Source organism: Cardiocondyla obscurior, linkage group LG01 (genome assembly GCF_019399895.1).
Source record: "Cardiocondyla obscurior isolate alpha-2009 linkage group LG01, Cobs3.1, whole genome shotgun sequence".
NCBI classification, from domain to species: domain Eukaryota; kingdom Metazoa; phylum Arthropoda; class Insecta; order Hymenoptera; family Formicidae; genus Cardiocondyla; species Cardiocondyla obscurior.
This window is the reverse complement of record NC_091864.1, coordinates 12,517,143-12,534,181: the sequence shown is the minus strand read 5'-3', so window position 1 is coordinate 12,534,181 and position 17,039 is coordinate 12,517,143. Positions and strand designations below refer to the sequence as shown.

General features: G+C 38.4%; 2 protein-coding genes across 5 annotated transcripts; one reads left to right on the top strand and one right to left on the bottom strand.

The window, feature by feature from the left end:
- Positions 1-117: 117 nt before the first annotated feature.
- Positions 118-2,673, bottom strand: LOC139103499 (tubulin alpha-1 chain). Its single transcript, XM_070658240.1, has 3 exons — positions 2,320-2,673; positions 1,432-1,654; positions 118-1,341 (listed from the first exon to the last, which is right to left on the bottom strand). Exons 1-3 carry the CDS (start codon positions 2,320-2,322, stop codon positions 215-217), a joined length of 1,353 nt encoding a protein of 450 aa, XP_070514341.1. The 5' UTR covers positions 2,323-2,673; the 3' UTR covers positions 118-214.
- Positions 2,674-3,442: 769 nt separating this feature from the next.
- On the top strand, positions 3,443-16,482 carry Nrg (Neuroglian). 4 transcript variants are annotated; one of them, XM_070658052.1, is made up of 14 exons: positions 3,443-3,568; positions 5,668-5,740; positions 5,878-5,901; positions 6,644-6,776; positions 7,232-8,647; positions 8,762-9,222; positions 9,373-9,729; positions 9,849-10,107; positions 10,196-10,516; positions 10,614-10,833; positions 10,907-11,063; positions 11,145-11,417; positions 11,836-11,928; positions 12,306-16,482. In XM_070658052.1, exons 2-13 carry the CDS (start codon positions 5,683-5,685, stop codon positions 11,925-11,927), a joined length of 3,771 nt encoding a protein of 1,256 aa, XP_070514153.1. In that variant the 5' UTR covers positions 3,443-3,568; positions 5,668-5,682; the 3' UTR covers position 11,928; positions 12,306-16,482. The 4 variants fall into 4 exon arrangements, with proteins under 4 accessions (XP_070514153.1, XP_070514171.1, XP_070514142.1 ...); XM_070658070.1 differs by lacking the exon at positions 5,878-5,901; XM_070658041.1 differs by lacking the exon at positions 11,836-11,928.
- The last annotated feature ends 557 nt before the right edge of the window (positions 16,483-17,039 follow it).

Below are 17,039 nucleotides of genomic sequence, written 5' to 3'. Positions count from 1 at the left end.
GCTTATCTCGAGATTCTTCTCTGAAGATCCCATACATCATAAAGACCTGGATTGGATAGAAGGAAGCAATGGCAAGTGTTAACGTCGCTATAAATCGTATTGGATTGCGTTATAAAATCAGGCAAGGAAAAAAAATTTTATTGAGTAGGTAAGCATCGCAGTATAAATATATGACAAACGAGGAAACATAAGTAATGATTTGATCATTTATGTTTTAATATTCTTCCGCACCATCTCCCTCGCCGTCGGTGGAGTCCATACCAACTTCTTCGTAGTCCTTCTCCAAGGCAGCAAGATCCTCCCGTGCCTCAGAGAATTCGCCCTCTTCCATTCCCTCACCGACGTACCAATGTACGAAGGCTCTCTTCGCGTACATCAGATCGAATTTATGATCGAGCCGCGCCCAAGCCTCGGCGATTGCTGTCGTGTTGGACAACATGCAGACAGCACGCTGTACCTTGGCAAGATCGCCGCCGGGAACGACAGTAGGCGGTTGATAATTGATGCCGACCTTGAATCCCGTGGGGCACCAATCGACAAATTGAATGCTGCGCTTGGTCTTGATAGTCGCGATTGCCGCATTTACGTCCTTCGGTACTACGTCGCCTCTATAGAGCATGCAACACGCCATGTACTTTCCATGACGAGGGTCGCATTTAACCATCTGATTTGCAGGCTCGAAACAAGCGTTTGTTATCTCGGCGACGGAGAGCTGCTCGTGATAGGCTTTTTCTGCTGATATAACGGGAGCGTAGGTGACCAGAGGAAAGTGAATCCTAGGATAAGGCACCAAATTTGTTTGAAATTCTGTCAGATCGACGTTGAGTGCGCCGTCGAAACGCAATGAGGCCGTGATCGAGGATACAATTTGGCCAATTAAGCGATTCAAATTGGTGTAAGTCGGCCGTTCGATGTCCAAATTACGTCTGCAAATGTCGTATATGGCCTCGTTATCCACCATGAACGCGCAGTCCGAATGTTCAAGAGTGGTATGCGTTGTGAGAATTGAATTATATGGCTCAACAACAGCTGTCGAAACTTGGGGCGCCGGATAAATTGCAAACTCGAGTTTTGATTTTTTCCCGTAGTCGACCGACAGTCGTTCCATCAGCAAAGACGTGAAGCCGGAACCAGTACCGCCGCCGAACGAATGGAATATCAGGAAGCCCTGGAGTCCCGTGCATTGATCTGCCAGCTTGCGAATACGATCCAGGACGAGGTCAACTATCTCCTTACCGATCGTATAGTGACCACGCGCATAATTGTTGGCGGCGTCCTCCTTGCCAGTTATCAATTGCTCCGGATGGAAGAGTTGCCGGTAAGTACCCGTACGTACTTCATCTGAAAGAACAATGGTAAGTTAAGACTCAGTCATCCGGTTATGGTTTTAAGGAACTCTCGCGTGACGAAATATTATTACGTCGTACCCACCCACGACTGTCGGCTCGAGATCGACAAAGACCGCTCTCGGTACGTGCTTCCCAGCACCGGTTTCGCTAAAGAAGGTATTGAAACTGTCATCACCGCCCCCGAGTATTTTGTCTGACGGCATTTGTCCATCGGGTTGGATACCGTGCTCCAAGCAATACAGCTCCCAGCAGGCATTTCCAATTTGTACTCCTGCCTGCCCCACGTGGACGGATATACATTCACGCTGTAAAAAATATTACAAATTTTAAAGTTTTAATAATGACAAAATTCTATTTTACGATACATGAAAAATATTTAAATTAAAAAATCTATATCAAAGTCCACTGTACATAAGTATAAAAATTTATAGCATGCAATTTTATCATGTAAGAAATATATATCCATTAGGCATTGTAATATATGCGTGTACGTGAGATGTTCCAGAATTAACAGAACTGGAGAGTAAATAATCATTATTCCTATAAAAACCTGGCAAGATTTTTTCTCGTCGCCACTAACGAAAGACTAACTGTATACTGCAGCGGGACTTTGTCGTGATGCGTCGCGCGAATTTTTGCTTCTAAAAGTAGCAACAACGTAATGCGTCTACAGATATTGTACGCAGTGACCGTACTCGCGCTCAATCGGAAAGATTCGTTTCTCAGATAAAAACTCGTCTTCGGGCGAAGGTTCTTTTCAACTGATAACTCTCTCGAATCAATAAATCTCGCCGCTTTCTTACAATAAAGAAAGACAAGTATATATGAGTATGCTTCGAGATACCAGGTCAACTAGAACATTTGCATGTCGACGAAGATCCGGCTTCAATTTCTACTAATATCGATACGTCGCACGCTATGAAGGAAGGAATAAATATTTTATGATCCTTGAAGAGGTCGATTCCCTTACCATCTTGAGAAACGGCGAGACGGAGACTTCGTGGCAAGATGTGCTTGTGTGATGCGTTTCCGATTGGCGTTTGAACGGAGTTGGCAATGGGACTCCCTCCAACGTTCTCGGGCTAACTGAGCGCTTGCCGGGAGCCGACCGGTCTCTTATAGCCTCGGTGCCGTACCCGATTTACGCCCGTCCCAGGAGTATGCCGCCTATGTCTGACGCTCGTCACGCTTATCCGACTATGTAGGGTCATGAGATTGCGTAACCGATGTACGCGCTGGCCGACGCCAATCGCGCTGGAGCGAACGTTGTAAAGTTCAATCCTTTCCCCCCTTTTTTGCCCGCTTTTAATCATCGGTTTGGTACCTGGAAGGATTAACTGGTTGTTATTACACGTTTGCGCTTCGATATCGTCGAGACGCTTACTGTATTCGTGGTCACTTTACTTTTTCTTTTTTTTTTTGCGGCTTATCTTGATCAGCGCGACGGGAACAGGCAAAAACAAACCAGAAGAACCTCCGGAACGTCTGAGTCGTTTTTAAACTCCTGTATGGAGACAGTTTTAGAGAGCATCGTAAATATATCGAGACGACGAGAGAGCGACGAACTCCATAGCTATTAAAACGTGCATGTATATATGCATATATGTATACCTACTTCCGTCCTAGAATAGCTGCCACGTCCTTACTGTATCCGTTTTACTCGTTTTACTTAATCACTGCATCTGTCGCCTGGCAAATCCTTTTACGAGGCTGAAAGAAATATTAAATATATTTAGTACAGTTTAATTAATATTTTATCAAAGTTTACTGCTTTGAACTAGAACAGGTTACTCATGATAGCAAAATAATTATCATAAGCTCTTGAAATAGTAGTGCAGATAATGTGTGCTGCCGATTTTGATGAAGCCGTTGTTTCTTTACCCCATTTTTTTTATATTCGATATTCTATTCCAACGACTACTGCAGAAATATCACAAGCGTCACAAATAATCCTAAACTGTACATCTCATCGGCAACAAGGCTTCCTTCGGCACATCATATTACCGATGAGGTGCGCCTCCTCATTTAGTTTCTTAGAAGATCCGCGGCGAGCGCACTCGCACACGCATACAGGCACGCCGTTCACACGCACAAGCGTGCGGTACCGTACGGCGAGCTGCGTACGTCGGAGTCAGTGGTTCCCGCAGTTTTTTCGACAATGCCCTGGTGATAGCGACGTCCTCGGCACTGTGACCGCGCGCCACCGAAGCTCAGGATCGGTAAGTGGCCGATCTCGCGACGAACGGGCCGACGTACGGGCGATCAATGTTACGTGCCCGCGGGTGTGCCCCGCCGTTCACCCCGCCGTCCGCTTGCGTTTCCGCGCGTCGTAACTGCTAGCTAGCGTGATCGCGGGCGACTCCTCCCGGCGACCGGAACGAGACGCGCCCCGTCGACTCAATCCGCGCTTCCGCTCGCCCGCGAAGGACGAGTGAGATCATCGCGGCCGATGTCTCGCAGATCGCGACGACGCCTTCGAGTTGACGAGGCCTCCCGGAGGCCCGACGAGTCCCGGAATCGAGCTCCCGCGGGTCCCGATCGTACGTGGAGGTTGCACCACCGCCCTTTGGCTCCCGTCGCCGCCTCGATTTCTTTTCTTTCTTTCTTTTTTTTTTTTTTTTTTCCTTCTCCTTTCCTCGTTCCCGTCGGCGCCGGGTGCACGCCCATTTTTTTCCGCGTCACCTGGCAACCGTCGTCCCACAACATCCCGGCGAATTTGAAAATTTGGGATAATTGGGTCAGCTTCGATCTTGCGGCTGATCAAAGTTTTTTGAGCGCACGCGCATCTCGTTACGTCATGTGTGTTGTATGTGTGTGGCGCGCAATTTTGTGTTTACCGCAATGGCAAAAGCGCTACGGGGTGCACGACCGCGATGAGATACGTGATTAATTAAAGAATATCAGACGGCACCGCGTTCATTGAGCTCGTATCAGAATTGAGATTGAACTAGAGTGGTAAACGTTAATCCTGATAAGTGATGTCGATATTGATTTTTCTCTTCTTCTTGCAGGCATAAGTTTGAATTTCGATCTAATCTTAGTCCTGGGGTGGTTCTAACTTCCTGACAAACTTGGTTATCAGTTAAACATGCATCTGCTTATCTGTTTGGAAAGAAAGATGAAGGTAGACATGTCTTTCCCAATGTGTTTGGGAAGAAGGATGAAGATAGATGTACGTTTATCTCGATCTGTTTGAAAAGAAAGGATAAAAACTTACATGTGATTATCTGATAGATAAACTTATTTGAGAGTTGGAATAATGGATTCTTAGGGCCTATTGTTCGAGCTTCTTGATAACTTTGGCTGACTGGTCATATATTATGTATCTTTATTCATTTAGAAAGAACGATAAAGCAAATGCATGTTCAGCTGATATATAAAGTTACCAAGCAGATAGAGTTACCGTATTAGGGCAATTGGCTCTTAATCTGTTATCTGATACAAGCTCTACTGTGAAAATTGACAGGCAGCCTTAAATTTTGATTAAAATAGGAGCAATTAAACATTGCTGTAACTTTTGAAGGTTTCTTTAACATTCTGACTCAACTGTGTTAAAGATATTAGATTTCGGATCACTTTGTTTCGAATTATAGAAATATTAAGGCACTTTTGTCAGAATTTTTGTTGGCTATTATCTGCATATGTTTCCAGGCATACGTGGCGCACATGTCTAAAAAATATTCAAAAGTACTTGTGGGATATCTTTTATGAGGATTTTAGCATCTTTGGGACATCTTTTGGACATGTGTGCTTTTTAGGTGTATTAATTTATTTTTATGAATTATTCTTCCAACCCTGTGTAGGGTGCCGAAAGTTAGGAAAATAGGAAATCCCTTTCCAACATGCATTCTTTTTAGTTCTGGCTTATCTTTTATTAAATACAACTCGGTATATGAACTACGTATTGCCAAGTACATTGTCGTAACGCACAAAACGCCAGTTTCCCTCGTATTGTTACGCTTCAAAATATCACGTCACGTCTCACATGTGACATTCAATAATAAAAGCTACTTTTAAACTATTGATGTATTTCTACCTTTTTTTTTATCTTTGAGAATAAATTCGAATAAATTTCATTTAACTTTATCAAGTAGCATGTATACTATATTATATTAATAAAAATTGCATTGTTAATATTCTCTTGTTTAATGCGTTTAAAGAAAGATTAGAAATTAAAAACGATAAATTGTGCAAAGTTTTATTTATTTTTTTGTGATTATGATGATTGAGTCTCTAATTAAATTAATTTAAAGTGTGTCGAAATTACGCTTATTATTTAAATCAGGAAAAAGATTTTGAATGCTTCCTTCTGTTTCAGCTTTTTAAATACGAGATGACGATGAGACTTGTGTGCATTATTTCCACGCTGGTGCTTGGCGCATCGGCCATAAGTGAGTATAAATAATTCAGTTTGCAATTACTTTCTTAAATTATGGTCGACCATGTAATTAAGACTTATATTATATTAATCTACAAATCTCAATGAATCTTACCATTAAAGTTGTGATTTTTTTATTTTCAATTATAGTACGTGTCCCGGATAATGTAGAAGGTGAAACACACTCTTATGAAAATCGTTTATCATGATCGTGCTTTCCATTTCAAGCGATCCTTCATTCACACCATTTTATCATATAATTCTTCACGCGGGGCTGCTATAGTTTTATGTACTTACACGTTACATACGTATACGCTCCACGTCATACCCTTCAATAATTGTACACTTACGTAATTACACCTGTGTATAAATTATCTTTGACTGTTACAACATATATACATATATTAACAAAACATAAAAACATATTCCAAGTTCATGTATATGTATTTCATGTAATTTCTAGTATATTTTACATATGCAATGAAAGACACTTTCAATATACACATTGCAACATTATAACATAAACCACACGAATGAACTTACACGAATTTTAATGAATTTTAGAATAGTATTTTTGTTAGTCCCCCAGATGTTTTTTATTCTTAAAATGTTTGTATGCATTTGTACATATATTTTCAAGAGCGTTTGTTTCCTCCTGCCGTGTCTTTGTTGGTTCTCTTTAAATCCTTTCAATGTGAAATGTTTATTTCAATTAAATTATAGCAAGCTGTGGCTGACCATTACATAATTAAGTTAAAAGTCATCAGGATTGCCCATCATAGCGGTCATCACATTGAACATAAATCATAAGTGTTTTTTGTCCTTTTCTCGTTTAGATTGTGTGTTTCTCTTTTACTAGTTTACTTTTATTATGTGCCGTAATAGTTTCGCGTCTAATTGATTTTTTGTTTACCAGTTCAATCGCCGCCGCGAATATCCAAACAGCCGCCAACGGACGAGCAACTTTTTCAAGTGGCCCAGACAAAAGTCAACGAGAACGACAAGCCATTTCTAATTGAATGCGAAGCAGAGGGAGAGCCAGTCCCAACGTACGTATCTGCATTTTTCTTTTTTTGAGCTTGTAAGAAGATAAATAACAAAAAATTATTTTTTACGTTATCTGTTAACATTATTAAATAGTTTCTACAAATGCTATTAACAAAATATTATGTAACATGACGTGCATTTACATCAAGTTGTTCGAGAACGGAAAACGTACTCTTAAAATATGTAATTCATAAGGTTTTATTGCACTTACGTCGGGCTTACTCATCCCATGTAATACAGGGAAACTGCACAACCGGCCGATCTTAATTACAAAGATGATCTCATAACTTTAGGATGTGTGAAATAGTCGTTGCTATACATGTGTTGGACTTGTTATATGGGCGTTGACGGAATTGTTTACAATTAAGCGACTCGTTAAATTTTTATTTATAAAAAAAAAATTAATTTAAAACAAATTACATATCTTTGATATTATATAATTTTTATTATTATATAGATATCGTTGGATTAAAAATGGAAAGAACTTTGAGTGGCCGGCGTATGATGACCGCATTTCTCAGCAGCCTGGTAGAGGTACTCTGGTGATTTCAAGACCGAGGGACGAAGACTTGGGACAATACCAGTGCTTTGCCGAGAACGAATGGGGTATAGCCACGTCGAATTCGGTGTTCGTCCGAAAAGCCGAATTAAATTCGTTCAAGGATGAAAACCCGATGACTTTAAGTGCGAACGAGGGTTCGCCTTTTAAACTTACCTGCCAACCACCCGATGGCTGGCCTAAGCCAAACGTTTATTGGCTAATTCAGGATATCGCTGGTGGTATCAAGTCAATCAACAATTCGAGAATGACTCTCGACCCGGAGGGTAATCTCTGGTTCAGCAATGTCACAAGAAACGACGCTTCAGATGATTTTTACTACGCCTGTGCCGCCACGTCTGTGTTCAGGAACGAATACAAAGTAGGCAATAAAGTTTTGTTAAACGTAATCTCTACAGGCGCATCTGCCGGCCAAAATAAACATCCTCCCGAAAGACAATACGTTACGAGGAAAAACGAAGTCGCTCTCCGAGGCAAGAAAGTAGAGCTTTTCTGTATATTTGGAGGAACACCTTTGCCGCAGATTGTTTGGAGCAAAAATGGCAAACTAATTGTGCCGAGCGACAGAATAACTCAAGGAAATTACGGCAAATCTCTTATAATAAAACACGTTAATTTCGAGGATGAAGGAAAGTACACTTGCGAAGCGTCAAATGGAGTAGGATCAGCCCAAACGTATTCCATAAATCTGCAAGTAATGGCCGTACCATATTTCACCGTTGAGCCTGAATTCGTAAATGCTGCGGAAGACGAGACTGTTGAAATTAGATGCGAGGCTAGCGGAGTTCCTGTTCCTGAAATTAAATGGATTCATAATGGTAAACCAATATCTGAAGCGCCACCGAATAACAGAAGAAAAGTCACGCCAAATTCCATTATTATTGAGAGATTAGTGAAGAAAGACACGGGTAATTATGGATGTAACGCTACAAACTCGTTAGGATACGTTTACAAAGACGTATACGTGAACGTATTGGCGCTTTATCCGGATATCACGCAACCGCCCACGAACTTGAATACGGTCGATGGGAAAACTATTCGGATTACGTGCCGAGTTTTTGGTGCACCTAAACCCGAAGTTAAGTGGATCAGGAATGGACAAGAGTTGACTGGTGGCCGTTACAAAATTTTGGACATAGGCGATCTAGAAATCGAGAATGTGATATTCCTGGACGCTGGTACTTACACATGCCATGCTTCTAATAAGTTCGGTGAAGTGAATGCGTCCGCTACTTTGGTGGTGAAAGAGCACACCAAAATAACGGATAGACCGGAAGACTACGAGGTCGCAGCGGGTTCCACTGCCACATTTAGGTAAAATTTTACAAAGAAATATCGTTAAATCTAGATTATAAGAAAAATTAAGCTTGCGACTTCTTGATTTATAATAAAGAAATATTGTTGAATTTTTTTCTCTGTTTGTTTCAGGTGCAATGCCGTTGCTGATCCCAGTCTACCTTTGACTATAGACTGGCTGAGCAATGGTGAACCAATAGACTTCGAGATGGAACCAAGATTTGTTCGAAGTACCGATTATTCTTTGATGATTACAAAGACGACTGAATTGGATTCCGGTATTTATACGTGTGTCGCCCGTACCGATCTCGACGAGGCAAGAGCATACGCGACATTGATAGTCCAGGATGTACCTAACGCGCCGAGATTAGTTAGCATTACGTGTAAATCTAACAAGGCCGAAGTTCGCTGGACACCTATGGGAGATAACCGAGCTCCTATTTTGCGTTACACAATTCAACATAATACTACTTTCACACCGGATACTTGGGAGATATCCAAAGACCATGTTCCAGCTACAGATCAGACTTATGAAGTGTCTATGTCACCTTGGGCTAATTACACGTACCGCGTTCTCGCATGGAATAAAATAGGTAAGATAACATTTCGAAATTAAAAGATATTTTAAATAAATTGCAATAATATGCAATATAATTATATATAATTATTATTGATGTATATTTTTACTAATTATACTATATTTAAGTCAATTTTATAGCTACTTGATATTGTCTTCTATGCAGGGCCTTCTCTACCTTCGCCACATAGTGATGTTTGCACCACCGAGCCAGACGTTCCTTACAAAAATCCGGACAATGTCATGGGCAAGGGTACAACTCCACAAAATTTGGTTATTACGTGGACAACCATGTCGCAAATAGAGCATAATGCTCCTCAATTTAAGTACAGCGTATATTACAAACGAGATATACCGGGTGAAACATGGGCGACAGCAGAAATATATGATTGGAGAAAAAATAATCTGATAGTAGAAAATCAACCTACTTATCAAAGATACAAAATTAAGGTCGTCGCTTCAAACGCAAAAGGCGAGAGTAAAGCTATGGCCAATGAGGTTATCGGATACTCTGGAGAGGATGGTAATTTATTGATAAAATTGATTTTCTTTATTATTATTATTATTATACGTTATATATTGTATGCTTTTTAATTATTAACTTGCCAGCGTTGTTCGTAATATGTTAAATTACTATTTTAGTGCCTCTGCAAGCACCCGGTAATTTCACACTGAATCAAATAAAATCAAGTACAACTGCTCAGCTATCGTGGAGTCCCGTGCCCGAGGAATCGGTGAGGGGCGAATTACGTGGATACGAGATTCAAACGTGGACAGAGAAGGAGGGTGAAAAGGGGATGCGCAAAATCGATATTCGTGGTGGAAATAAAACGCACGCATTAGTCACAAAGTTCGTTCCATATAGCAAAAACTTTGTCAGAATACTTGCTTACAACGGCAGGTAATAATACTTTGACTATATATGGTTGTTGTTATATTTGTTTTTTTCACAGTTATCTTTATTTTTACATGACATTTGTTTTATGCAGATACACCGGTCCTGCGTCTGAAACTTTAAGTTTTGACACACCAGAAGGAGTCCCAGGAACGGTGCTCAGTCTAGAAGCATTCCCCATGGGATCCAGTGCCCTGTTTTTGGTGTGGACGCGGCCCGCAGAACCGAATGGCATTTTAACTGGATATAGAGTTTATTATCAAGTTGTAAACGGTACAAAATTAGGAACGTTACTCGAAAGAAAGCCGCACGTTACGGATCCACAAGCTACTCAAGCCAAGCTAGCTGCGTTGGCGCCTGATACAATATACCGAGTTCACATACGTGCCACAACCAGGGTTGGTGAAGGCAATGAGTAAGTGTTTTATGACTTACAAGGATAAAATAAAATATGAAATATAAAAATTATTTTGTTATTTTATGAATCTTATTTATTAATATGCACTTTGTAGCTATTTTATTGAACAAAAAACAAGAACGTCTCAGCAGCCTGACATTCCGCAATTTACATGGGAAACTATACCAGTGGAGAATGGATACGCAAACGTAAGAGTTATTTGGTTGCCGAATTTAAACGGTAATCCAGGAAGTCATTTCTTCGTTAAGTACAAACTAAAAGGCGAAACGATATTTACGGAGACGGATCCCGAATTTCAGTCGAATACTATTGAGGTATGTTTGATTCTTTATAACAGGTTTTATTACTTAAAATCACAATTGTTAAATCAACTTTTAAATTATGCAGGTTCGCGGTCTTCAAAGCGGTGAAGTTTATGTAATGTCAGTTGTCGCCGTTGACGGAAAGTTCATAAGCGAAAGTGCCCCCCAAGAAGTGGAAACAAGTAGCGAAGGGCCCATTATTCAGCCGAAAGAAAACGTCGCGACGGCTGGTTGGTTTATAGGTAATATTTTTCTTCTTATCTAATTTTTAAATCAATTTTTTTAATGAGTAGCACATGTACAAAACTATAACATATTTGCAGGAATGATGTTGGCAATCGCTATCCTCCTTTTGGTGCTGATAATCGTTTGTGTGATTAAACGAAATCGAGGTGGAAAATATGCGGTACATGAACGAGAGTTGGCAGCTGGACGTGGAGATTATCCCGACGAAGGTGGATTTCATGAGTATTCGCAACCATTGGACACTAAATCGGCCGGTGGACGTGCGTCCTTAGCGTCTTCTTCTCATCAAGATGGTAAACATCCTGAATCGGACACTGATTCTATGGCGGAGTATGGCGACGGTGATACAGGTAACGAGTTAAAAATTTTATTTTAATTTATCGAAACTCTACAATATTAGAAAGTCCTTAATAAAAATTCTATATGAAAATAGTATGTGATCAAAGGTATTTGTTACGCGTATTTTTTGAATATCAAACATTACGACAAATGCACCAATTTTTAATATCTTTATATAGAAAGCATAATGAAGTAGCGACCCTAATAAAGGGTGTTCTGTATTTCATGCAACACCTTATATTTCATGTAACAAAGTTGAATTTGTTTTGCACTTATTTAACTATTTTTTATATTATATTGCTTTTCCTTTTATACAATACACTTCACAGCTGCAGTTACATTCGCAAGTTACGTTCGTTAATACATTTTATTTGTATTTATTTTATTTGCATCATTATTTTATTTGCTTCATTGCTTGACTCGGTACAGAGGGCATGAACGAAGATGGTTCTTTCATTGGTCAGTATGGCCGACACCGTAAGCAGGAACCAAATTCGCAGGCATTTGTCACTCTAGTCTAAGGTAAGTTTAACAAATATGTCTTTCAGATGAACCAGTTGAAACATAAGTTTTAAAAATGAATTTATCACTCATTTTACTCACTTTTACTTACAATCTTTTACTTTTCAAATCACCAAGATACACATAGAATGCAAATTAAGATCGCAAACTACTGACCACGATTATTCACTTTTTTGAACTTCTGAAGATCGCACTTTTTGCCTTTTAAATCGATGCATCTGTGTTTTAACAAATTAATTTCAAATTAACATTGGTAAAAAAATGTATATTAATATTTAGATCAATATTTATTATTATTCGATTTTAAAACAAAAAGAAAAGCTTTTCTTTTAGCCTTATTTACGTACTTTTGATATAAATAATGTTTTTTGTCCTAGGGCGTTTTACGGAGGATGGGTCCTTTATTGGACAATACGGACCTAAAGGTAGACCAGAGGAGACACCACCCATTCCAACTGGTACTATGGCCACGTATGTGTAACATCCGCAACTAACTTAATCAAAGCCACATAAAAAAAAAATTTCTTTCTCGTTACGGTTAAGGATCATTCCGATTCTTGGCTACTGCAGCAGCTCTGCTATGCACCTTGCGCTGGGCGCAATGTCCGACACTATACTGCCAATTAGACACTGGGTTTTGGGTTTTATAGTTTAGGTAGAAATTACAACTGTCTTTTATAATTATTTAGAATACTGTAGATCGTTGACAAGTATAATTTTGAGTTTTAATGGAGTTAAAATATTACATACATTCCAATTTTTGCTATTAGTGTGTTTTTTTTAGATATATAATGGAAATAGTATGTAAAAAATTATTTTTTTTATTACGATTATTATTATTTACTTTATATATATTTTTAGAAACGCTGACGATCGACCATTTCTCTATTTTAATTATAAAACCCAAAAACGTTGTAGGTGTTTCATAGCGTGCAAGCTATTTATGGAAATAGTATTGTAGAAATTATTCTAGCATTGACCGTAATAGCTTTGACAAAGCCAGGTTGAATCAGACACTCCGATTGGCGATGAGGTATACGAACTGCATTCCAGACTGTGCGAAGTGCTTTCAAGACTGCATGTAATATTTAACGTCTTATAGTATGGATTCTAAATTTTACGAATTGGTTTGTAATGTGTGTTTGAAAAGTCTTTTGTTATAATACATTATAGCAAAAGAGGATGACCGTAATCGGATGCATTTTTTATTTAAAAAATTAAAAAACGCTGTAAAATCTACGATGGTGCGCATCGTTGTGTATTTACATGCAATCTTGAAAGTAAAATATTGCGAAAGTCAGTGTCACAATCCGGCTTCGACTGATTTTAACTTTAATATTGTAATATGGACGGTTACATTAAGAACTTTTAGCCGCGATCAATTTTTACTCTGCCGAGAAAGGGCCAAATCTAAATGAACGAATAATAATCTATAATTATCATGCACTTACACCTTCATTATTAACAGACACACTTTACACACACGTGGACGCGTATATGCGTGAGCGAGTAAGGATTTTGCGAAAGATAGTAAAGAATAAAGTAATATTAAAGAGAAAATTGTATATGCACTATAGTAGGTAACAAAAAAAAAATCGCAAGGCCTCAAGTAATTGTTGCTTTTGTATGTGAAACATGCTTCGACGAAAAAACCTTTTATTTTTATGAGAGTTTGCTTTTTGGTAATTTTATTATAATCCAATAGCTAATAAGATAATGCTATATGATTATTTAATATATGAAGATATTGAATATATATAAATATATATATATAGAAAGGGAGAGAGGAAGAAAAAAAGAGAGACATTATATATATATATATATTAATTATGAATTATTATGCGAGTAATTCTTAAAAAGTCGCGACGATTACAGAGCAACTATAATTATTATGACTTAGTGTATGGGATGTTAAAATTTGTTTAGACTTTTAAGTACAATTTGTACAATTTGTTTAGATAACCGTTAAGTTAATGTAGTCAATGCGATGTACAGGTTGTCTGCAAAAGTGTCGCGAGCAAATATGACTGGTACAAAGATAAAGATGAAAGATAGGTACAAAGTGTATAATATTTATGATACATATGTGCGAAGAATCACAAAGTATAGTATTCTTAAACGATATAATATCTTATATCCAACAAAACAGGATTTTTTCACAATAAATTCTTATAAAGGTCCTTGTAAACGTCCTTATGCTACAGAATCTAATTAAAATATATTTGTTACGGTCTTTTTTGCCGAACATCCTGTACAGATGACTTGGACGTCACACGATTAAGATTTTTTTTTAATTATTGGATTGAGTCATAAATAATTTCCATCCAGTATTAATAAGTAAGTGTCTTTTTATTTGTGCTGATAGTAACATGTAAAGCTAAACGGCATTGCGATTCCAGCGACGTTAAAGATTTATTACTTGAAGAAAAATGGGAGTATTGAAGTGTGGGATTTCAAAGGAATGTGAGGAACCCATGTCGTCCAATCCATATATTTCGGTAGACTAGATAGATAAATATTTTCTACTTGAAAGTAAAAAAAAAAAAAATATATATATATAAAGAAGGAATGAAAGTTACTTGTGACTCGACCCAATGCAGTATTGGCTTTTATCGTAATAAGAAATGAGTGTTTTGTACTATTATATATCCGTTATCATGTTATCACACATTGACGTTGAAGAAAAGCTTGTGTTAATTAGATAGAATATATACTTTTAGGCGATTTCGTCGGTAAAGACTGGATAAAAGTCACGTTTTCGACCGGAAAGAAAATTATTAATGCATCCGATACTTGTATTGCAAATTGTAAACTTATGTGCGTATATGTGGTACGTATATACCATAAACGAGGAACGTAATAACCAATAGTACAACTGTGCAATCTCTGAACTTGCAATCGATACCGCAATTACATAGATGAACATAATGTAAAATCGTATTCGCAGATTGATATCTGAATGTACGACTGTCAGAGCAGTGATCCGTCGAAATTGACGAAATGTATTGAATCTCGATGTCCAAGTCACACATACATAACACATGCATACGAGCGCGTTTACACATTTTTAGAGTATTTTTCTATTGCGTCAGCCTCGAATATTTACCGAAACATAGCGAGATTCGTTCATTATGCACGTTGAAACATCAGTTAAACGCGTTGAAAGCTAATGTTGTATACATATATGCATATACATACATATAAGTAACTTCCAAAAATTTCGCACGAGCAATTCGTACTTTCGTACGTTGTATTATTCTTTTATAATTTTTTTTTTTTTTATAATTTTATACTTTGTATAGAGAACCAGCTGCGTTTTTACGCAACCGTATCTGTAATAGGCGAGCGCTTTGCGGCAGCTATCAATCTCTCGACTGTTTTCGAGGTGTTTGCGTTATTACCTCAGCGGAGGAATATCTATTGCTATTCTGCTTGATATTAGATTGCGTTGAAATGGGAAGCAATTCGTGACTTATCAAAGAGTGTTCATTGTACAACGAGCACACGTTGATAAAAATACAAAGTCCCCGAAAAATGTAAAGTCTCGACTCTTTTTATAGTAAATTTTATAGCGAATCTCAATTATTTTGTAATATACAGTATTCATTCGATTAACTCAATCGTATTCATCACATCATATCAATTGTCTTACTGTTTAGTAACGTGGTGGAATAAGCGATAATAAGTCTCTCATTAATCACTGACAGTTCACGTCGAGTATTGGCATGTTTCTTAACTTCCCAGACTTCAATATTCGCCGTGCATTCATTACTACCTAGAAGTATTATGATCGCCGTTTCAGAGCGATTGCTGTAAAAAGAGTCGGTCACAGAAATCGTGAATCTCAAAGTGACGTAATCCGAACGTGTGCTCGTTTACCGTGCAAATCCTTCATTGTATATTGTCCTGATATTAACATGCCGATGGGTTTTTTCACCGTTTATACATTATATACGCAGTTGCGAAAAGCGCATCCGTACATTCTCGCATCGGCAGCGCGCGTTTTTTAGATAATTTTTCTACGAGTTATAAAGGAACCAACACAAGACAATTTGGAAATGCGGACGACGCGCAGGGCTGTCCATCTACTAGTGAATCTTCGAACGATTTTGTCATGAATCGTTTGATGCAGAAACAATACAAAAAGGCATATAATGGCCTAACTTTCATCACGAATCTTCTCGTCCACGCAAGAGAGCTATCAAAATCAGATGGACCGTCCTGCATAGAATCGTCTCCGTCTTCTCTTCGAAAGCAACGAGTTTCCGAGAGCCATTGCGTTGCGTAATAATTAAACGAATAATTGTCTTTTCATCTTTAAGTTATTGGTTCACGAACGCGAGCGCATTGATACGTATCCCGATATTTGCCCGCATAACTCCCATGTCAGTAAAATAAAAAAGAAAGAGAATAAAAAAACGAAAAAAAAAAAAAAAAGAAAGTAATGTCAAAAGTTAGTGCGACATTTACTTTTTGACTGTCGGTAGTAGTGTAAGTGCGGACTTGATATTTCGATTATTAATAGTAACTAAAAGGTAGCTGGTGGAAAGGCGATACTATTGTTCATTGCATTCCTTTTAGTTTTACTTCGAAATGTATTTATACGCGTAAAATTTTAAATATTTTAAATATGTATTACGTTCTTGTCCACTTTTTATTTCGCTTTTGTAGAAAGTTTGGACGGTAATCCGTCACGTTTATTCATTATATATTCTCGAAGACAGTTACGTTATTTTTAAGAATAGAACAATCGCCGGGGTTTAATTCCGCAAACTGAACACAGAAATCGAGCGAGATGTGACCGATAATGCGATTATGCCGGACAGGTTTTTTGCGGCCGTGTTCCCGATCTGTGAGCTACTACGGGTTCTTTCTTCCTCTCCCTCGTCGCGGTTGCAGACGAATAAAGGATCGAGGAAGAATAAAGGGCACAATCCGCGTCCACAGAAACATAACTGCGCTAACGAACACGCGTGCACCGAACGACGACTTCGATCGCTATACAATGTCATTTAGCGTCAAAAGCATCTTATATTTCAAATTTAGAAACTAAAAGTTTGTCAATTGTTCGAGACGAACTGTTCTCGTTGAGGTATAAATTAATCTGATTT